The sequence below is a fragment of the Saccoglossus kowalevskii genome, chromosome 15, assembly GCF_978046115.1.
Source record: "Saccoglossus kowalevskii chromosome 15, keSacKowa6.1, whole genome shotgun sequence".
Lineage (NCBI taxonomy): Eukaryota > Metazoa > Hemichordata > Enteropneusta > Harrimaniidae > Saccoglossus > Saccoglossus kowalevskii.
Window position 1 is genome coordinate 19,571,884 of NC_140655.1, and position 24,840 is coordinate 19,596,723.

The following is a 24,840-nucleotide window of genomic DNA, read 5'->3' on the forward strand; positions in this document are numbered from 1 at the left end:
ATTGTATATGTACATGTATATTACGAGATCAACTTGTACATTCTGGCGTATTCCCCCAAATGAGTGTAGGAATGAAGTACTCGTTTTTATAATTTATAATATTAGACTACTAGTATTTCATTTATTAATTTATTAACCTTTAGGAACTTTAGAAACCGTCAGTCAGTTCTAAAAGCCATGTTTATGGATGAAGGAAAATGTTCAAATGTGATGTCAAATAAAAGTGACATTTTGAATGTTGGAACAAGTGCAATATGTTTAAAAACGAAACAAACAAAACACAGCTTTTTTTGAAGAATTGTCAATTTTAGTCCATTACGAGTAGATATTACGGTATATTAATATAAATGCATATGAGTTGTGCTTGTATAAAAAGTAGACAGTACTTTATAATGCTACACAGTCAAGTTTTTGATTAAAGGGGCATATGCTGCAATTATTTGTAATTTTATTAATCTGGTAATACTGACACTAATTGACTAAATTACCTAAAACTGCACAGTGAGTGCGCAACACACATTTAAATGTTGTTTTAACAAAAATGTACTCCCTTTATGCAGAAAAGGTATTTAATATTTATTTTACACATTTGCTCTAGAGTTGATTCTTACATGAATGTGTCTGATTGGCTACCAAGCCCTAATTTCTAACAATTAGACCAATCAGGGAGCAGCTTGTTAGTTGACACGTATTTTTATTAATGTATCAAATTCTGCCTCGTTTATTTAATCTACTGTAAAATCCTTTATTTATGCTTGGAATTAATTTTTGCTATTTTTGCTGAAGGAATGATTCAGTGAAAATAAAATCCAGTGAATATACTTTTTTCCTATATTTTACATTCAACTCATCAAAAATCAGTGAAAATACTTTCCATACAAAACACCCAAAAAGTCTTTTCAGTGAAAATTAATCCCAGCTAAAATCAAGTTTTTTACAGTATTTCACTATTTATCACATCACATTTATTTCAAAATATTTTAATAAAAGATGAAATTACCCTGGCTTTTAGATGGCTGTAAAAAAAATGCTATGTTTCAAATTTTAATTATGATTGTAAGTGAAATACTATAAATAGATTATGCAATTTTATATGCTCATTGGTATGCAAATTAGCTGCCATCTTTGTCAAAAATCTTAGAGAGAACGCATATATTGCTGGTATTGATTATTCAAGCAATTTGTATATAAGGGCAAAAAAATGTTTTGCTTCTTGTCCTCGGGGAAAATTGAAAATATAGCTGTGACACACTTAATTTTTTTTTATTAATGTATAATATAGAGTATATAATAATGTGTTTATACATTTTGTATAATACTACAACAACAAGATATAAGGTCGATACTTAACTTTTATTAAATATTGCTTTTGAATACATGCATGAAAGGTTGATTTGAAGGAATGAAACAGACGAAAACATTTCTCCATTCTACATGTACCATATATGGCACACTTTACTGGTAATCAGTGAGAGATGAGGTGCACTAAAGATTCAGACTGACATACACGATGAGAACTTGTGGAAAATAGACCATGTTAGATATTTTTAATAGCAATTATATTCAGGCAATCTTAGCTATAGCACAAGGGCAAACTTTTGTGTAGCAGACATTCTGTTAAAAAAAATAAGGATACCATTAGCTTACAGGTAAGGCCAGGAAAAAAAATTCTCTGTTTCTCGAGCTAAAATGGGAGAAATTTGAGACAAGTGCGAGTACAAGCGCATTTCGTAATGCTTTAGAAGGAAAAAAAAAACGTCCTAGGCACATAGTTCAAAATGATGCGCGTGGAAACGAGAAACAGAGATATTATTTTTCTCAGCCTAACACTAACAGTAATTTACTTTATCACATTTCTGGTTATAAGTATAAATATTATTTGTATGTAGTAATAATTATTTCATTTTGATAGTGAATTGAACTTTCACATATAAATAAATTATAAGTACATGTTTTACATTTACTAAGGTCATGACATTTACTGAATCATTCATATTCATGTTTCCCTACTGAATTGTTTACTTCTTGTTTGTATACTTTAATGTGTGTATCTTAGAACAAAATTTTGCAAACAAATGAAATTTACAGAAAAAATGTTTCTTTTCTTAATATTTTTGTGTCCCCAAAACACTTTTAATTAAGGAGGTTGTACTTATGTATATTAATGTCCATGAGTACAGTGAAACTTGTCTGAACTCAACATTTTTACTGTGTTTTACTGTGTAGGTATGTCTCTAGTGTGCAAGTAAAACTTCTTTGACATTTTACTTCAAAAAATCGATAACAAGTGACAACTTAGATAGCTGTTGCCATGAAAGCAAATGTTTACTGATTTGCGCACGTTACCCTAACCTGATAAATGCCAAAAGTGTCAAAATATTTAACTGACCTAAAAAAAGTATGACACAGATTGACAAAATACTTTCTAGCAGAAAATGACAGACATAATTTCAGTTTTTCTTTTCAAAAATCTTTTTTGCTATGGCAGTAAAATGTAATGTAGTGAAAAAAAAACTAAACATTAAAGATCGGATGTTTAGCTACACACATGCGTGTGTTATATGGGTCTCATATTCACAACAATGTGAGTTTGACCTTTGGGCAGACCAAAGGCTACAAACTGGGACATTACCAAGCTTTACCGTAACTATATAGTTCCTTTGGTGATGAGGAGGTAACGATGGGGTCACCTGTGGTAATTAGTGCTTAACGTGCCCAGGTCAAAACTTACACTCGTGATTTCCATTAGAAGAGTACATTGTGTTGTGGCAAAATTACCGGTAATCTTTAGGCCAGAAGAAATTCGGAAAGAAGAAATGAAATAAAATTTTATTCCATGTATAACCTTGTTTCTCATCTGCGTGAGACTTCGGTACTTTGATCATGATACTTCCAGGAAAATGCAATTTGGGCTTGTTATGCAGTGAGCAGAAAAAAAATGAAGATAAAAATAATTTTTTTAGCAGGTGGGCGGGCGCGAGAAATTACGCTGAAATTTTATTTTTATTTCATTTTCTGCTCCTGTTCATTCGGCGGGTTCGCAAAACAAGGGATAATAAAAGTATGGCCTTTTCTACACAAATGTTCCACATGCACGGCGTGACAACCTGTAGGCAATGAAGTCCTGTAGTCAGTAACAAATTTTGTCTATTTGATCCAAAATTAACAGCATAATAAAGGGAAATGCATGAAAATTTGCAAAATGCTGCAGCAAAATTTTAGCAGGAAAATTTGTCTGCACGATTTTCTAATATTCATCAATATTTCTAATAACTAATTTTAACAGAAACAAATTTGAGCCAAATTATCAGTTTTCACTTAAAAAATTATTTTTGTCCCGTACTTCTGAAGGAAAGTGCTATAAACATGACTATTTTGTGAACTTGTGATGAAAAGAGGAAACTGGTGGTGAAAAGGTTAATTAAAAGGAAAATAGAATGTCAGGTTATACAAATAAACAATAATTGTAGTTAAGCAGGTTTGAACTCATAAAATGCCATCAAATCAGGAAGTCAAATACACTGTGATATAAATAGTTTGTTAAATGGAAAACGCAAATGAATATTGATGACATTCAGTAATCATAGGCACATCAGCAGAACAGGCCTAATAGAGAATTCTTATTGCGCAGTTAAATGAGGGAGCATCTCAAAATATCACTTTCTGATTGTTGAGTGTTATATGTATTCACAGTTGAATTTTATTGAAGAAAAAAAATATGATTGGGCTTTTTTTTATAACTTTATGTCATATTTCTAGAATTTAATCTTAGAATTAAATTCAAATTGTCTGTTTTTTTAATACAATTTAAATTTTAAAAGTCAATTTTTAATTTGTAGTTGTTGTAATCAAGTATTTATGAAAATAAGGATATGCAACTTTGACTGGTTTCAAATTTGATAAAATTGAAAAATATATTAATTTTTTCTTCATTCACCACCTTAACCTTTTGAACAACTAAAGCCGACTATTAGAGTCTTTCACAAAATACCGGGGTAACATGCCTATTTTTTCCATATCTTTCCTTAAAAAAGATCAAGACCTATAGAAAATGGAAATTTATATCTATTTGGTATAATATTAACAAAGGAATTATAGAAAAAATACAGAAAAATCTGCAAAATGTTGCACAAAATATTTGGAGATAAAGATTGAAGATTACTTGTTAAAACCAAAATGTTAACAAAATCTTTAAAACTTATGTGCATTGCTAAATTCTGTTTCTTCGGTGCAGAATTGCAGAAAACATTTTGAAAATAAATATTCCAAAATGTTGTCAGGGAAAAAAGATATCCAACTTTATTGAAGTTCCCTTACTCGATCTAGACGTCACTTGTTCAGTAAATTAGGTAGACTGCACTGATAATGATATGCTGGCTGTCTTAAAACAATGATTACTTTTAAGCCGCATAGCTATGAAAGATGAAAGCAAAACATCAAGTTTGGTTTCCAGAAGAAAATCTAGTCTCTTTGATAGAAGATGAAGAGCCAATCTTGTCAATTTCTTCTCAAGAATCAGTAAGTCGTGAGAAAAAAAATTTATAGTCTAGTTTTAATTTAGAATTCAAAATGGATTTTCCTGATCTCGAGGGAAACTCTTCAATTTGCATGGTCAGTTTTAATCTTCTGTAACATATACGTACATCACATTTTATCATTCATAAATCCCAAATACTTATTTTTTCTGCATAATTTTTGGAAAGATATTGATCAAGAGCTAGACCAATATTGACCAAAATTCACAAAATAATTATTGTAAAAAAATGCAAAATTATCTAAAAAAATGATTGTCATTCAAGGGTTAATGTTCATTACAACCATGACAGACTTATCTAAAGCTAAAATGTCTTGATTATTTTTGAACTACTGTGAAATACTTAATAATTTTCGCTGGAATTAATTTTTGCTGAAAAGACTTTTTAGGTGTGTTATATGGAATTTATTTTCACTTTTTTTTTTGAAAGTTGAATGTAAAATATAGGAAAAAAGGTATCGGTATATTCGCTGGATTTTATTTTCACTGAATCATTCCTTCAGCGAAAATAAAGTATTCCACAGTATTGTAGGGTAGCAAAGTGCATCCTGGGTAAAATAATGTTTCATGTAAATATTAACACATACATGTCTGTAACAGACAGATGATAGGTATTGTCACATGGCAAACCAAAATATGTAAAACCCAAATTTTGTGTAGATAAAAATGGATTTTTTTCTATGTGCTGTGACATATTTAGAATTCAAAATTGTTCACGAATTTAAAAAAAATAATTATCCTCAGTAAGGCTTATCAAATTTTTGCTGAGATTTGATGACATGTTTGCAAAAAGAAAGACTTACCCATGAAATGTTTCATTGTTCTGGTATATAAAGAAAAATTAGATGATTAGATATATATACATGTATATTATTAAAATAAGTGAACATATAATATAGTCTGGGTGTAACTTACCCAAGTTGTCCAACATCTAACCTTAGCTTTTCGTAAAAACTTTTGTTGAAAGGAGTACCAGTGTCATCAGTAATTTCAACTTTTAATACTCATTGTTTTATTTACCAATGTTACTACCGTGAAATACTTTATTTTCACTTGGATTTTATTTTCACTATATTTCTGAAGGTATAAATCGTAAAAATAGAATTCAGAGAAAATACCCTTCTTATATAATTTACATTCAACTCATTAAAAATCATTGTAAATAAACTTCATACAGATCAGCCAAAATTTCTATTCAGTGAAAAATTAATTCCAGCTGAAAAAAAGTATTTTATAGTAACCAGGGTTTTTTCTAGAAAAAAACCGCAAGAGCGAGCACTGCAATTCAGTGGGGGAGATAGGGTTCTCCCTACGGTGTGGAGCTTTTGATAATTCTAAGTTAAATGGAGTATCCATGGCTTCCTTGAGGCCAAAATTACTATCAGACAGGTCACATTTGACGACTCTGGCCACAGAATTTTTAGGTTGCCAGAGGATCTGCTCCCCAGGGTAAGTGGGCGCATGGCCATGGCATGAGGGCGCTGCGCCGCTTGTACCCTTGTTTAAAAAAATCACTGGTAACATAAGATATAATTCGGCAGATTACTCTGCACAGTGCTGTAAGAGGTTAATCAACTCAACATTAAAAACAATAGTGACATACTACCCACTTGCCAAGCTTGTAGCTTTCAGGGTTGAGAAACTGGCATCCAGTCGAAGGGGGAGTAAAACTGTTGGTTCAATGTGCTGAAAATCATAAATCAAAATCCACTCATGTATATGTACAGCTATGTCAAAATACAATCCATAAAAATTACTGACAAAATATTCTGTCTAATATTCTATCTAAAAACTTGCTATCTGTCAATACCTTAATGTGAAGGGATCATCAAAGTTTGTCATCCTGCTTCTATTTGTAAATTCTTTGGGATGAATTTCTAATATGAAATATTATAAAGATAATTATTGTAAATGTAGATGAAAAGCACAACCTCTGAACTCATTTGTATGCGAGTGCAACTACATTTGTGCATGTCATTTGTACCACCACCACATACAACAACAACATATGTACAGTTTTTGTATTCTCAATCTGGTCTTGAGATTTCATTATTAATATAAATTTTTATGATTGTGCTTTATACATGTAAATATTAATGAAAGATTTCTCAGTACTTCAAAAATTTGTCAACTCCTGGTGTGATAGAAATATTGCTAAGAGGAATATTTTAGTGTTTATAAAAACCAGCTGTTGATTAGAATAACGTAGTGGATTTTATGTAGTCCTTGGGTAAAAATAAGGTGGGATGGGTAAAAATAAGGCGGGGTGGGTAAAAATAAGGCGGGTGGGTAAAAATAAGGTGAGGTGGGTAAAAATAAGGCGGGATGGGTAGAAATAAGGCAGGATCGATAGAAATAAGCAGGAATGGATAGAAATAAGGCGGGGTGGGTAAAAATAAGGAGGGGTGCCATCGTGAAATGATTTTAGACATAATGTGTGAAGAGTGATCGAAAATGAGCAGACTGGGTTCGTGAATTTGTTTCCATGGAAACATTAAATCACAGAATGGTGGCCAATTTGAATAACAATTGATGAAATGTAGTGTAAAGTAGGATCGATAATTGACCAAATAATTCTTAGATACGATTGGCTGCTTAGATCTTGTTAAGTATGAGAGAGCAAAGAGATTTGTTTTGAATAGTGTTTCGTTTCTATTATTGCTGTATCCCCTGTTTCCTCCATCTGTGTAACCATGGTATTTTGTAAAAGCTGATGAGATGACTAGAGAAATTTGAAACTATTAAAGGGAAAAAAACAAGTCATGTAGTTCTCTCGCTCTCCACAAAATCTCGTGGTCTATTTTGTTTGGCTATTTCAAAATGTACACATGCCAAATGTAAACTGATAACATACAAATTTGAGGATTATTTTTACCAAATGCTTTTATTAATTGTTTTGAATTCATGATTGTTTTTTTTGCCTGGCTAGATGTATGGCCGATACACCAAGGAACTAGGATCATATGCAAAGAAGGAAGCAGCAAGATTAAAACGTGAAAAAGAAAGAGCAGATGAGGCTGTGATTTCAAATTTTGGAGATAAATATTGTGCTACTTGTAAATGTAAGTACTGCATTTTTTTTGGAACATTCCAATTTTTGCCAACTGTTTTATTCTGGCATTGGTCTCTGAGGATGGCTATTCAAAATTTAGTTGAACGTTTTTTTTTTCTTTCACATATTTTTGTCTTAGTTTTTCACCAATACAATTTAATATTGGTCAAAAATAATGGTCAACGTATTTTATTGGTTGATAAAGTAGTCAATATTTTTATTTTATATTAAGAACATATCCAATAAATGGCCAATTCAGTCACCACATGACATTATGAATTCACTGTTACCTGTATTAACTAGTTGTAATTGTTAGATGTCGTCACATTTCATATTAAATAATATTATTATAAAATTCATGTTATGATAATAAATTTATAATATTTTCTTTTCTAGATTACTTTTATTTGTGTAAATCTGTGATATTTGCCAGATTCGGTGAAGATTGGATATTTTTATTATTATTGGGATTTATTATGGCTCTTTTATCATTTGGTCTAGATTATACTATTGCAAAATTTCAAAAAGGTAAGATTATGTCACGTATACTATTATCAAGGGTTTATAAGATAAGGTTATGCAACTAGTGTGATATACAAAGAAGATCTCACTATCAAGTAACACAAATTGAGAAATAATAAAAAAATCACAAGACAAACTAAATAGTAAATTCAAATGTCTGAGTTTGTGAAAGAATCAGGTTCATCTCAGTCTGCTTTGCTGGGGTTCTAATTTATTTACAAAGTACATTTTTTGATTAGGAATACAGAGATAATTTTTGTGTACACAGTTGAATCTTTCCCACTGTTCAATGTGTTCTGTGATGCCATTTGTTTTAGAAATAACCACCAATTGGTGAGCATGTAGAATGCAGTCTTCATGGCATATCACCTTACATGCATATCAATATTTAATATTTATCATATTAAATACTCGATGTTATCAATATTCTGTAAAATAACTGAGACACTGCAACAAACAAATATCCAAGGGGTTCAAAACCCAATCTAATGGTCTATTTTTTTTAGATCCCTGCATCCTCTTTCTAGTTTTTACGGAGTGCCAAAGTTGTTGAAAATCTCTAGTAATCAAATGATGTATTTTACGCATGTTGTATTGAACCCATATCATATATGTATTATTCATGTTCGGGTCCTACTTCAAAAACATGAAGCACTGTGATATTTCATCTACATTTATATTTAAGCCATGGCTTTCATAATTAAATACATCTGCTTGCCCAATCAGAATGATATATTTAAGCAATGCTTGTGTTATGACTAATTATAATAATATTATCATCATGATGAAATCATTGACAATAATTTTTCATGGTAAAACATCATATAAAGTAACAGCGCTTTTTAATTTGTTTCAGCACACGTATGGTTTTTCTATGAATTAGAAGGCAATCCATTTCCACAGTACTTGGCATGGGTGTCGTTTCCCATAGTATTCATAATGTTTTCTACAGGATTTACACACTTGGTGGGACCCAATGCCATAGGTAAGACTTAGATATATATATATATATAGATAAGAGGAACCCAATACTATACATAGTTGAAATTAAAAATGACTGTAAAATGACTAATTTTCACTGGGTTTAAATTTCACTGATTTAACATTTCAGGCATATTCAGTGTGTTTTAAATTCACGGTTTTATCATTTAGATAATGTGTTTTATGCTAAATTTTACATATTCACTGGGTTTCAATTTCATCGCATTTTCCAGTCAGCGAAATAAGCAAATTTAAAACACAGTGAATAATTACCCCTTTTACAGTGATAAAAATTACCTGTTCATTGGACAGGTTGGAGAATAAAAATGTCTGTCCTGATTGATGATGTACCTGTTCCTGGCAAGATAAATTACTACATATTATTTGAAATTTAATTTTAGCTCATCATTACATACTGTGGAATACTTTATTTTCGCTGGATTTAATTTTCGCTGAAAAGGCTTTTTGGGCGTTTTGTATGGAATTTATTTTCACTGATTTTTGATGAGTTTAATGTGAAATATAGGAAAAAAAGTATATTCGCTGGATTTTATTTTCACGGAATCATCCCTTCAGCGAAAATAGCGAAAATAAATTCCAAGCGAAAATAAAGTATTCTACAGTAAGTCTTAAAACTTAAAAGCATTTTTTTGGACATTATCAACTTGGTCAGTTAGTTTAAAGTTGATATCTTTATTCACCTGTCCGCATGAACAGGCATGTTATTCATTTACCTGTCCCAGGAAAACAATGAGTTTCATGTTCTATTTCACATGTTCATATGGATTTAATTCAGCTGATTTTCTCATCAGTGAAAATAGCAAAACCAGTGAATAATTACAGTTTATAGTATGCATGGACAACTTGCCATTACATTTTACTACATATTCCAAATATAGATCATAATAGCCCTTCACCTACAATGTAGCAATCATATTCTGTATGTTGTTTGCCCTCTAACCTTTTCAAGAAGAAATTTGTTTGATTCGAAATTCACTTTACTTCTAATTGAAAGATGGTAGATAAGATGCAATCTTTTATTCTTTAGGTTCTGGTATTCCTGAGATGAAAACCATTCTACGAGGAGTGATTCTCAAAGAATATTTAACATTTAGAACATTAATATCCAAAATGGTAGGCTTGGCAACCTCTATAGGAAGCAGTCTACCAATAGGAAAAGAGGTAACAAAAATGTGTTATAGCGCCCTTTATGGTGGAAATTTGCATCTGCCCTCTAGAGGTCCTTCAGAAGATTTGACTGGTATTTGTTTTTATGTACAAAAATATACAAAGCATGGTTCGTTTTGAACAAAAATATAATCAATCTTGCTGACTGTTTTCAAAAAATAGAAAATTCCTATCAACTGATTGATCACTTGCAGCAATATTCTTGAAACACTTGAAACATATGTTTATGTGCACATTGTAAAATGCTTTAAACAGCAGTGGTGGAGTGGTGTCATGTTTCATATGGGACTCACAGCGATGAATAAAATGCATGTTTATTAACACATGATTCAAACATGTGCAGTGCAACAACCACTGCCCTTTAATTACTTAAGAGACATTTTTTGAAATTTTTTTTTAGCAGGGAATATTTCAGTGGCGGCCTTAAGACCTTTAAATTATTGTGCATCTCTGACTTATCTTTTTGAATTTCAGGGTCCATTTGTACATATAGCCAGTATGGTAGCTAATTTATTGGGGAAATTAATTAGATCCTCAAAAGGAGCCTATGAGGTGAGTCTTAATCTGTCTGTCACATTGTTTCCACTTACAGTTGTGCTCATAAAAGTAATGATCAATTTGTCTTTTGAAGAGAAGCCAATGTTGTAGCACTGCCTGTGTGTCTGTGTAGATACACATATATACTGTAGAATGTTGATGAAGCAATTCTAATGAAAAATCAAGTTCTGATGTGTCTATGGTCTGCATTCATGCATAATAATTAGCTTATTTGCATATTAAAACTTGCACACTGGTGCTTAGTTATATTAAGCTTAATTAAATATGTGAAGTTTATTTCTTGTAGAATGAATCTTATAACCATGAATTCAAGTTCCAATGTGTCTATGTCCTGCATTCATGCATATTAAGTAGCTTATTTGCATATTAAAACTGAAATGCTGATGCTTATATAATAATCTGTATTTCTTGTAGAATGAATCTCGTAATCATGACATGTTAGCAGCTGCCTGTGCCGTCGGGGTATCGTGTACATTTTCGGCACCCATTGGTGGTGTACTATTCAGCATAGAAGTAACTGCAACGTACTTTGCTGTACGTAATTATTGGCGAGGGTTCTTCTCAGCGGTGTGTGGAGCATTTGTATTCAGGTTACTCGCTGTGTGGGTGAAAGAAGAAGGTGAGAATGGTTGTTCCATTTTATGATATTCGACCATATGTTACCATGGTAACTATGTAAAACCCTCTATCATGTCAACGCTTGTCGTTAGTAGTATATGTAGCATCTGTTGCATTTCCATTAACCTTTCTCTCAAACTTGTTAGTATTTTGATCAGGGCCACTTTGCAATGCTGATATAAGTTTTCTTTTCTCTACAGAAACCATTACTGCACTGTTCAAGACTAATTTCAGAGTTGATTTTCCTTTTGATGTACAAGAATTTTTAGCCTTTGCTCTGATTGGGTAAGCCTATATTCCACCAGTTATCAAAAAACCAAGTTCCCAAAATCTGAATTAGAAGTCGCATCACTAATAATTGAAAACCAAAAATTTGTCAATTCTCATATGTGTAGATGACCTAAAACTGTTGCATTGTACTGTTTTAATAGAAGTCGCAGCTTCTAATACAGATTCCACAGTTTGAAATATTCACTGTTGCTGAATAAATGTAATTTTGTCATCTTTGAGATGAAACTAGTGTGATATTACAAATGTTTTTTAATATTTAACCCTTTTAGCACCAAAAGTCAATTTTCGTCAACATTCACAAATTTTTGAAAAACAGATTTTTTATCAAAAAATGGTACCTCAAAATTTGAATGCAGCTTTAAATACAAAAGTTTCATTTTTCATGCAGAGTGGTGACCGGATTTGGTGGTGCCTTGTTTGTATATATGCACAGGAAGATCGTAGAATTTAACAGAAAACACAAGAAAATAAAATATTTCTTACAAAAAAAGTAAGTAGGATCACTTTCTTGATTTCTGAAAATTACCGATCAGTAGCACTTGACAACTTATATTTGTTTAGTTATTCACATTAACAGCTTGCTCTTTTAAAAACATTGATCAAACAGCCAGCATCTAATAATATTAAGAGCTCAATAATAACAATTTTGTTGCCATGGCTACCAAAGTACCAAATAGTCTTAATATTTAGCATGTCATTGTACATTGCTGGTTATATCCATATTGTGATACATATAGCCATTATAAACTACTTTACAAGCTTTCATTCTGTTTATGGGTTTTTCTAGAAAAAAATTGGAAGAGGGAGCACTGCAATTCAGCGGCGCCACCAAGTGGGGGAGATAGGGTTCTTCTTACCAGGGTGTGGAGTTTTGGATAATTCTAAGTTAAAATGGAGCATTCTATGGCTTCCTTGGGGACAAAATTACTATCAGACAGGCTACAGTTGAAAACTGTGGCCACATGTGGTCCCTGGTCAATCAGAATTTTATGGTTGCCAGAGGATCTGCTCCCCAGGGTAAGGGTGTGCATGGCCATAGCATGAGGGCACTGTGCCCTTTTTTAAAAAAAATTCCTGCTGTTGATGGAATTTTCCTCACAGTCTAGTAATGTGCTATGTGTATGAGATTGTCATGGTAACAAAATATTCTTTTATTTTTTGTAATGCATATTTTTGTTATTAGTCATTCATTTTCAACCCTTCTTCTCAGCATGTTTTGAAACAAAGATAATATTATTATTCCGTGGTTTTGAAAGCTGCTGTATAAACTTTATATTTCTTGTTTACTTTTTAGTCTTGGTTTCTTTCCTTTCAGATCTATTTTTGTTATCTTTACTTTCAGATCTATTTTCGGTATTCTTTGTAAAGCTCTAACATTAATTATAATACCGCACACTGCAATGGCTTTTTCTCATTGGTCAATTGTTACCATGTGATGTTCACTCATCAGAATCAGCAATATTCATTGTTGCATTTGTAAGGTTCATTAAACCCTTATTTAGTCATGTCAAAGTAGAAGTACATGGGGCTGAAAGGATAAGAGTTGAAGAACAAACTCATTATAATTCATTATCGTTTAGAAATACTGGTCATTTTCAACTGCTTATAACCTATGAGCATCAGTGACTGACTCGGCTAACCACATGGTTGATTTCTTTTTCTCAAGCATACTACTGCACATATTTTAAATGCACAGCACGCTGATCTTTATTCCCTAATTAACACTTGCATGTTACATAACAAATAAAAATTATAACATAAAAAAACTAATATTGTATTCTTTAGCTGGTTTTGTTTCTTCACTAATTTCCACTGTGATGGCCAGTACATTCATTGACTTAATGCAAATCTTACTAACCTCGGATAATTTGGTTGCTATATTTTCATATTGGGAGTTTATATTCAAATTTACCTTTTACCCATTTCAATTTTCATAGATGTCTTATTACATGTGAATTATGAGGTAATGAGGTGCCTTTTGATATTAGTTTGATTCAGTTTCTATTCAGAAAAGGAATTTTTTAATTACTTGATTATTGGTAGTAGTTGTAAAATGACAGAGGTGAATTTTGAGTCCTGAAGTGAGTTTGAGAAATTGTCCCTCGGTTTCAAGAATCGTTAGAAAAGGCTGATGTCTACCAATGACCATACATTCAATTTTATATTTTTAGGAATCATTGAAGACAGAATTCCTACACAGAGAATGCATATTTGTATCATTGTTTGCCAACAATTTCTATGTTTACATCATTGTACGTCCTTCAGTGTGTGGCAGACAAAACGAGGTCATCTTAGAACAGTGTTATAATGAAAAATCTTTTCTTGGTGTAGCGTGTATAATCAGCACACACAATTCTGCATGGAAATTACGTTAAATAAATGAAACTCAAGTCGAACTAAGACTGGCTCATGAACTTGGTAAATAGTGGCTGTACAAAAACAAAAAGCAAACACCATTTAGAATATAATTCATGACTGAAAGCAAAATGAAAATCCTTTGAATTTGTGTGTCTGTTTAAAACAAAAGAAAACAAAAGAAAACCTGGAATGAATCGTCATGACACTATCTTCATCTTGGTACCTCGTATATACATGTATCATGTGACCTGCAATCCACCAATCATGTCCCAGCATGAGCATGCGGGAGTTGGTGCATAAACAGTTCTGGTCATCACAGTATCTAAACATAACTATAAATTTTTTTTGTGCTTAAAAATTATGTCTTTATTTCCACCTATGCAGGCAAAAGTAAGTGTATGGAAGTAAAGAGCTGTATTGATAAGTTAGGTGGATAACACAGTATTTTTATTTTAAAATAATACTGATTTGATTAAGAAAGTGGACATATATAATGCTGATAATGTTGATTCATATTATGAATTATCTACATTGTAATTATTTCTGTCTGTGTCCATGCACTCATTTATGGTGTAACCTTTTTACCACCATTCTCAAGATTTGTCACCTTCCACTAAAGTCAACTTCCATTAAAGTAGTTCTTTTTGTAACAATTATAATTAAAAAAATGGAATCAGTGTTAGATGTTCATTAAATGCTCTCATTTTCGTGTTATGAATAAGTATTAAAATGAAAGAGAATATACTGAAATGATGACAATAATTTCACAAAAATGTTGACAATATCTCCAGGTGGAAGGGTTATAGCTTTCAATGAAATGTATTCCTTTTCTCCAAAATTGATGAATACAAACGTATCAGTTTTATCTCTTTACTGTGAACCATTAAATTTTTTGCTGGTAGGAATTTTCAGGATTTGACGATTTGTTGGTGACTATAATTAGAGGTCAAAATTCCATGCAAGTGGCTGTAACTCAGTGTTGAGGATCCTAGCGAATTTTTTTCTCCCGCAAAATTAAAGAGGTTTACGATAAATTACATATACACTGTATGTACTTCTTCTTGACACAAATTTCATCTCAATATTACAAACTTGATCTTGACCTACCATAGTTAGTCTTTTTGATCATATTCATTGTTCCTGATCTTTAATAGCGCCTACATCTTTTGTAATGCCTCAAAATTACAAATCATCTGTTGTTTTTAAATCTTGTTGTTTTTTTGTTAAAATTACTTGCACATTGCTTTAAAAAAAAAGGCCATCATCAATACTCAGAAATTCACCGAGAATTGTGTCAGTACTACACTGCATTCTGATTGGTTAATAATAGACTTGATCTACTGTGGAAAACTTTATTTTCACTGGAATTAATTTTCGCTAAAAAGGCTTTTTGGGCGTTTTGTATGGAATTTATTTTCACTGATTTTTGATGAGTTTAATGTGAAATATAGAAAAAAAAGTATATTCGCTGAATTTTATTTTCACGGAATCATCCCTTCAGTGAACAGAAAAGATAGCAATGAAGATCTTGACCTTGACTGTTTTCCTACAGACCCTAATAAAGAGATGTAATATTCCACCTAATTTGGCAAATGAAAATTATCATTTGAATAAGCAGGTGCTAGATTTAGACTCTAAAGACGTGATTTTTGAAGTTGAGTACCCTTGGTGCATATGAGTACTGTATCGTCATGTAGTTTGGCATGCATAATTTACTAAATTTGTATGTGTGAAACTAATTCTATTAGGCCCAGCCCAACACAAAATGGTTTCTGCAAAATTATTTTTTTTTTTCTTCTTTCAGTCGTTTTATATATCCAACATTAGTGGCGTTTACCATATCTTCAATAACATTCCCTCTAGGACTAGGACAGTTCATGGCTGGTGAAGTAAGTCAACTTTCATATATCTTTGTCTTTCAATGAAGTATCAAGGGCAGATAATTGATAAGGGCATGCAACTGACATGTGAGGAAGATCCCATTGATCTCATGAAAAGACACATTATAGGACAGCTCTTTAACTTGCTGATGTTTTCATATTTATCAATATAATTTTCAGCTGACTCAGAAAGAGGTTTTAGATGAACTTTTTAGCAATACCACATGGACCACTGGACAAGCCGATGTTGATGACGCTCAGGTTATCAGCCACTGGAAACATCCAGATAGCAATATTTATGTAACACTAGTTGTCTTTATTGTTATGAAGGTAAGGATGGTTGGTTACTACCGGTACTAGTTATGATTAGTGTTAGTTACCAGTAAACTAGTATACTAGGCTAGAATCTATACATCTACATCTACAGTCCCATATAATTAATACATTTATTGAGCATGTTGTTGAGTGAACAACAATACTGTCGGGTATTGACTCTAAATTTGAATTGAAATGCATTTAAGGTGAGCAATGAAAATCACTTACAGGATAGCCAGGCATTCGGCCAAACTGTTCTTTTGCAAAGAAGTGTAAGTATTTTGGGGGGCAAAATTGCGAAAGAAATAGAAAAAAAGTTTGATTTTGACCTGAAAAACACCAACAATTTGTAGCACATTTTGACTGAACATGATGTACTGTGAAACACCTTATTTTAAGCTGGAATTAATATTTCGCTGAAAAGACTTTTTGAGTGTTTTGTGCAGAATTTATTTTCACTGTTTTTTGACGAGATGAATGTTAAACATAAGAGAAGGATATATTTGCTAGATACTATTTTCCATGAATTATCTCTTCAGCGAAAATAGTGAAAATAAATTCCAAGCAAAAATAAAGTATTTACAATATTTTTTCAATTTGGCCTGTTGCCTGCTTTGCATGTACAGCATTTAAACTGACAAAGAAAATGAACATGTATGTATGGTTTCCTGGACTCCACTGATGTTTGAGTATATTTGCATAGTTGATAACCAGCTATACCAACCACCGTATTTTTGCGGTAATTGTAGTCAGAAAATGAAAATATTTAAGGTATAACCGGTAATATAGATATTAAAGTGATTCCGACTGAACTGAATTGAAGACATGTATTATTTATTAAAACTGTAGTGAAGGACCTGTAGTTCCATGGAATGAGGATTCTATTTACCGTACCGGGCCGTGTTTGCGCCCATGCTTGGTCAAGCGCCCACCCCCCACTTTTGCACAATTTTTATATTCGGCGTAACATTTGGTACGACAGTGTTGAAGCTACAGATGAGCACACTTTTGAGCATAGGAGTGTAATATGTCACTATATTGGAAGTTCATTATTGTTATGATATAACATCAGCATGTGTTAGATGTTTAGTCTGCATGGATATTGCATATTTTTGCGTATTTTACACCAAAAAACCTGACAAGTGCTCTGGCTTGTGTGTAGTGGCCCTAGAATATGCGTGTATTGCTCTACACTGGAACATGTAGACGAGTCAGTTTTAAATGAGTATTTAATATTGATACATGCCTTGTTTTTTTACACTGATTTTTGCATGACCTTTTCGTTACCGAATTTAATGAAAAATTACCTTGAATACAAGTAACAATATACTGGTATTATGAAATTATCGGTAGTAAATATTTCTTCTATTAATCTCAAAAAAAAAAAAGATCTCGGGGTGCGATTTGTATATGACCTACAGAACATACTACATCTACATCAACTCTATGGTTTATCTTGACAGTTTTGGATGACTGCGGTTGCTGTTACCTTACCAGTACCAGCCGGTGTTTTTATGCCTGTATTTATTATCGGTGCAGCGTTTGGAAGATTGGTTGGAGAATGTATGGCTGCATGGTTTCCGGATGGTGTTCGTAGCGGAGATGCTGTCTACAGGATAATACCAGGTGGCTATGCAGTTGTAGGTAAGACAAAGTAGTGTTTTTAAAATCCAGATTGGTGTATAACACCAAATATCTATATTGCTGTCAGTGTGTTCATATTAAATAAATCATATACATATGATGGTGAACGGCTGGCACACGTCATCAAAAGCACGAATCACAATAGGCTTTTTCATTAACGTCAGATTATTCAAACTAAGTTGATTCAGAACAAAATGTCATTCATAGATTACTGGTAGTATGTAGTGTACATTAAGGCATGGTAGTCTGCTTGATGTCAATTTTACTTAAAGGGCGGCAGTCGTCGTGCCGCGTCCTGTTCGATATGGGACTTATAGTGACGTGTACAATGCGTGTAAAATGCATTGTTTTTTACATGAAATTCGAACACGCGCTGCACTATGGCCACCGCACTTTAAAATGTTTTCATGAACTTAGGAAGTCAGAAATATACAAAAAAATAGTGAAAATAATGGTAAATATTCTTGCTCACTTACAAAACTGCTGCCAATAATGAAGAGAAAATGTCCTTTGTCGCACATTTTTAAACATTCTAAACTCTGACATAATTTTTTTGCACAATACTTTGAGTAACAGTCTCTCTATCGACTGGTCCAGAAACAGACTGAATTTTTTTACAACATTCCTAGTCACAGATAACCAAATGATTCATACTTAGATAAGGTAATATTCAATCATGAAAATTAACCTTTTAACCACCAGTTTCCTCTTTTCATCACAAATTCACATATTAGTCCTGTTTATACAAAAATAACCAAAGTAAAATACGAAAATTGTCCAGTTTATAGTCTGCACTTTCCTTCAGAAGATTGGGACAAATAGCCAAATTTTTTTAGTAAAAACTAAAAATGACTAAAATTTTGTCTTCTGGCTCCAAAATGAGGGTTCATTTCCAGAAATATTGAAGAATATAAGAAAAAGGTGCAGACAAATTTGGTTGAGAAAGTTTGACGATCAAAAGGTCAAAAACTAAAATTTGGAATCTATATTGAGTAGCCCACCATACGTTAAACCAATTTCAAGTTATCCATATTGATTTAAAGACTTTACTATTAATAATATTCAGAAAATAGGATGACATTTTGTTGGCTTTTGTATCTATGGAACGTCCATCAATAACTTTTTCGGTCTTCCTGCTACAAAGCATTGTTTACAAGATGGAAATAACTCGTATCTCAAACAATACCAGATAATAGAGGGACTCAATCAACAACATTTTCATACAATTCAAACATGGGTTGTAAAATACAGCTTTTAATAATTAGAATATTCAGCAGTTGATGGTCTAAATTATATTTACTGTAAAAGGATTAATTATTATTTCGCTGACTGGAAAATGCACTAATTTAACCCCCAGTGAATATGTAAAATTGAGCATAGAACACATTATCTAAATGATAAAACCGTGAATTTAAACCCCACTGAATATGCCTGAAATGCTAAATCAGTGAAATTTAAGCCCAGTGAAAATTAATCATTTTACAGTATAACATGGTTAGTCTGAATCTAGTCATCTGATTGTCTTATATCTGGCAAGTCTTGTGACCTGTGTCCAAAAATTGAATAAACAGAATCAAATATCTAGGTGAATCAAGTCACATGACTGTTGGTACTGATTATGGGTGTATGATCGACTGGTCAAAATAGGAAAACCTGGTACTAGTATAAAAATATAAAGCATTATTGCCAAAGATGTTTATATTGCTAATTTTGCATGAAATTCCTCTGTTTTTTTAAGCCCGATAGCAACAAATCTTTATAGGACATCCCTGGTTACATTTTAATTCATTTTGAGTTCACGCGTATTGGGGCGTGTTTGTCGGCGGGAAAATCCTAATTCAAATGATTTCTCACTGTCGATTTTTATTATTTCTGGTTTATTTGTCACATTATAAGCAATACATTATTTTTGTTTTACTTCTAATGTTGCATATTGTTCATTTATTTCTGTTGCATGTTTTCATTTGCCGTTCTATTCCCTGTTGCAGTTCGATCTGCGTGTTGTCAATTTTCGCGAATTTTCGTGTTTTTTTTTTGCTGGGGATCTCCTGGCAAACACCCACCCCTTCTTTTTGGCAATTTTCCATGTTCAGGACCCTGGGCTTATACCCGGATAAATACGGTATATAATAAACTCACTGGTATACATTTGTACATGTCATGTTTCTATACAAATACCCATGGTACACTATGTTACATGACACTTTGTTGCTGGAGTATTGTAAAGTAAATATCCATGGTTATATTCAATCCTATGCACACTGAGTAAACTTTTTATCTACATGCATAATCTTTTCCTTATTTCCTTCAAAATTGTAATCAGGACCTGTAGGATATGGTAAATGGTGTCCCTTTGATCCAAAATTAACAAAAATATTGTACCTTTTCACCACGAGTTTCCTCTTTTCATCACAAATTTATAAAAAAGTCTCATTTATAGTCTGCACATTTCTTCAGAAGATAGGACAAAATTAGGCAAATTGAAAATTTTTGTCTGTTGACTCCAAAATTTGGGTTAATTTCCAGAAATATTGAAGAATGTAAGAAAAAAGTTCAGAAAAAATTTGGGCAAGTATGGTGGTGAAAAGGTTAAATTGCGAACATTAGATTTATTGTGAGCTGCTTATTTTACGCCCGGCTGCGAAATCAGTAAAATTGATTCAAAATGATGTATGCTGTGTTCGAAAGTATAACAGATGTGTTTGAATATCATTTCCTTGCTTAAATGTGCGTCGAAAAAACTCATAATTAGGGCACGATTGAAATTTTTTTTTTTTTATCTGACTCATAGCAACATCATGGCGCATGACTGAAATATAATCATCTGCAAACAGCTGTGAATTACTGAACACAAACAATCATTAATGTGTCCATGGCAACCAGGGTATCTCCTGAAAGTGGGAACTACCGTAGTAGATAAATTTGTTAGGTAAATATTGCCGATGCATATGATGCGGCTGCCATGGTTACTGATTTACTGAGGTTGAGGTGAGGTGCATTTCAAGTAGAAGAAATGTGGTACATTGTACGATATGGTTCAGTATTCACTTGTGAAACACCTTCACACTATGTGACTCTTTGCATGTGATTACGAATTTATCGTCATCAGTTTTTGCTATGCCTATTGGTGATCCCAGTACTTCAAAGCCACACACAATATTGGTCACAAATTCACCTTGACTGTTAAACATCTGCACTCTGTTGTTACTTGTATCGCATACATAAATGTTATCATTCTTATCGGTAGCTACTCCGTTTGGCTGATCAAAGCTATTATTTTGAATGCCGTTGAACTCAAACAAAAACGATCCGTGAGAATTGAGTACTTGGATGCGGTTGTTCCCTGCATCAGAAACAATCATGCAACCTTTGCTATTGATAGCTATGAAGCATGGAAAAAGAAACTCACATTGGCCATTACCCTTCTTGCCAATTGACTTGATGCATAAGAACTCCGCCATGTCGTACAGTCTAATGCAATGCGCAAACCTGTCGACTACGCATAAAACATCGACTGTTTCATTAACAGCAATCCCACATGGGTTACGCAAATCCTTGCTGCAGATACACCTGAAAACTTTGCCATGCTGGTCGCAGATGATCACCTGGTAGTTTCCTGCTCTGTCTGTTCTCCATGATCCATCCGTTACAAAGTAGGTGTTATCTGCTGATAATGCGACATCAATGGGCTGGACTGGTTTACCATAACCACTGAATTGTATCATTAATTTTAGATTGCCTTGGATGTCTAGTATTTGCACTCTTCGATTCATACTATCAGCAACCACAACATCTCCACTTGTACTTAACTTCACCCCAATCGGTCTGTTGAAAAACCCAGGTGAATTTGATTCAGTTTTTTTCCCAAGAATTGTACCCAACTTCAGTGGCAAATACGATTGTCTACGTTTTGACGGTTTTTGGGTGTGCTGCCATTTTGAAGGAGGCCTCGCTGTCAGTGCTTTAGTTGTACTGTAACCATGGAAACCAGCTAGGTCATAATCTTCATTCATGTTTTTCTGCATGGAGTCAGGCACAAGTGTTGGTTGTTGTTTTGCAGGAAGCTGCAAAGTTCCCAGGGTTCCTTTGAGGAAAATGTCACCAGGGTGGAACTGAGGAAGTACAGCGTTAGAAGCTTGCCATGTGGTGTCTAGCGTTGTTAGGGTTTCCAGTTGCATTATGGTTTCTTGACTTGTTTTCATCAGTTGAGCTGCGCTACTGTATTGTAATAAATTGTTTATGAATGTTATGTTTCTTGCCATGAGGTCCTCCATTGTTTCGTACTGATGTATCTCGCTGTTGAGCTCTTCGTTCATTTTGCCGTACTCCATTTTAAGGTTTCTCACATGACTGTTTTCTTTCTGATGTATCAGGTGTGTTAACTTGTCTATTGTATCTTGGGAATGTTTTCTTATCTCGTTTTCCTGCTGTCCAAGCTCTTCAGCCAATTGAAGACTCTTTTGCATCGCGCATATTTTGCTTTGCTGAGCTTCCTTTTGTTTGTGTTCGAAGAGATTGATGTGTTGTTGTGCAGTATTTCGAAATGTAGTAGCTGCCTCAAGTAGGCCAATAATTCGGTGCCCACTGTGTATGGATTCAGCACACAAACTGCAGATTAGATTAAGGCAGGTATTACAGTAAAATTCAGTGACTTTGTCTTCATGATTGATGCAATGAACTTCGGGAGTTGTCAACATTCGATGGTTCTTGCTCATGGGCATTTTATCATGGGCTCTGGTGCAGGATTTACAGAAGTCCATAGCACAGTCTATGCACCTGTTTTCTGATGGGTTTTCTTGGCATCCCTGGCATATCCCCATGCCAGTCGGCTTTTGTACCGGCGATTCCATGATCTCTATCACCCCATTGATCATAAAGTTTGGTGAAAGTTGTTCAATAGTCTTATTGGTTGGATCTCTGCATGTGGGACAGTCTAGCCTGCCTCGCTGTCTCTTCCATTGTATTAAGCAACATTCACAGAAGGAATGCTGGCACGGTAAAACTTTTGGCTTATTGTACCGCTCAAGACACACTGAACACCTCAAAAACTGCTCATCTATCTTGTCAATGGTTAGACTGGCAGCCATAGTGACAACCACTGAAATATCTTGCAGTCTAATAATAACTTGAGTTCTTGTTGATATTTAGTGCAGTTCCTTAGCAGTAGTCATTAGTCAGACTTGTCGCCATGGTGTTTTCTAATAATCCTCTGTATCTACCACTATCTATAAACTACAATTGCTGATATGCAGTTTACATGTGCCTTCTTTAGCAGCTGTGGTGTAGTTTTAAAACAAAATGATGTGTTCCTTTGCTGTATAAATGGTACTTCCTTGCCAATGTATGTAGTACTTCCTCTAGCAACGATCAGAATGATAATTATTTCATGGGTGTTGTTCCTTTTATTTTGTATTAAGTATTATGTGATGTTATTTTGTGAAACTTGAGTGTGTTAGGGAGTCACATCCTGTAACTTCTTGAGTGTGTTAGGGAGTCATATCCTGTAACTTGTATACAGTTTGTTAGTTACAGTTTGTATCCTGTTTTATATTTTGAACTCTGACCCCATGCTTTTGTTGCGTACTTATACTAATTTAAAAATAGCAGTAATGAACTTGACTTTTGTACAGACACTTGTTCATGCACGTAATTGTGTTTCTGTGCAGAATATTTTGCTATTTCATGCTGGGGAATGGTATATTTTTAAAAGAGGCAAAAACAAATTACTGAAGATGGATGTTTATTCACTTGGTTGTATTTTAACTGATCTGATGTTACCAGGATATTCATTAGGTTTTTTAAACTCACTGGTTTGTGAAAAAAACAATACATTATATTGTTTAAATTTTAATAGTGGGGGAGTCGTTACCTGCGCATGCGGCAGATGGCTATAGCGTTTTATTGTTTATAAACAAGCGTCTACCCATGAGCCTTTGTGTTTTTAGGGTGTGTTGTTATCGTCGCTTGGGACTCAATTCTCGCTTTAATTTGGGACATTTGGTGTTCAGAGGAATACTGTAAATGACTTTATTTTAGTTGGAATTAATTTCCGCTGAAAAAGCACTGTAAAACATAGAAAAAAAAAGTATTTTCATTAGATTTTACTTTCACTGATTTTGACCCTTCAATGAAAACAAAATGAATTCCAATGAAAATAAAATACTGTAAAATGACTAATTTTCACTGGGTTTAAATTTAGCTGATTTACCATTTCAGGCATTTTTAGAGGGTTTTAAATTCACGATTTTATCATTTAGATAATGTTAAATTTCACTGGGTTTTAATTTAGCACATTTTCCAGTCAGCAAAATAAGCACACAATAAAACCCAGTGAATAATAAACCCTTTTACAGTACTTTACAGTAAGTAAAAATAAAACTCAGCTGATAATTAAGCCCTATACAGAACTTGTTTTTTTGAGGATTTCGAAAGAATTTTACTTGATCATAAAACAGTATGGTATGGTTTTCCATCCCATGGAATAATAAAAACATTTTGGCTGAAAACGTGACAGTATTTTCAGATTAAATATAATAGTATGTATGTATGTCTTGGATTTATTTTTGTCAGGCGACTTAAAGTGCAGGACATTAATGTTAGTCACATGATTTCACTGTCAGAGTGGAATTATCAATAATTACTGTTTGTCTGGCCGCATCAACTTTACCTTTTCAAATTGATCTTAAAAAACATCAGTTGGGTTCAGTGTAGTTTTTGTCTTTGTCTGTGAAATGTATTTTATGTTTTGTCTTTACCATACAGTACCCTCAGATGGTACTGGTAGAGTAATAAACATATTACTATTAATACTTACAAGGCTTGTATATATACACTATGAGAAGTTCTTTTGAGATTTGTTTATTGTGTGACGTTGAATTCAATAGTTATGTCATTTTGAA

At 33.1% G+C, this 24,840-nt stretch overlaps 1 protein-coding gene across 2 annotated transcripts in view; it reads left to right on the forward strand.

Moving 5' to 3' along the window:
- LOC102804950 (chloride channel protein 2-like) overlaps window positions 1-24,840 on the forward strand; it is a 43,596-nt gene that overhangs the window by 485 nt on the left and 18,271 nt on the right. For both annotated transcript variants that reach the window (XM_085490540.1, XM_085490541.1), the window contains exons 2-12: window positions 7,464-7,596; window positions 7,983-8,114; window positions 8,965-9,093; window positions 10,138-10,271; window positions 10,752-10,829; window positions 11,250-11,454; window positions 11,654-11,738; window positions 12,133-12,234; window positions 15,907-15,991; window positions 16,163-16,312; window positions 17,761-17,941. In XM_085490540.1, the coding sequence (XP_085346666.1) occupies window positions 7,464-7,596; window positions 7,983-8,114; window positions 8,965-9,093; window positions 10,138-10,271; window positions 10,752-10,829; window positions 11,250-11,454; window positions 11,654-11,738; window positions 12,133-12,234; window positions 15,907-15,991; window positions 16,163-16,312; window positions 17,761-17,941 (1,414 nt within the window). The remainder of the gene's footprint in view (window positions 1-7,463; window positions 7,597-7,982; window positions 8,115-8,964; window positions 9,094-10,137; window positions 10,272-10,751; window positions 10,830-11,249; window positions 11,455-11,653; window positions 11,739-12,132; window positions 12,235-15,906; window positions 15,992-16,162; window positions 16,313-17,760; window positions 17,942-24,840) is intronic.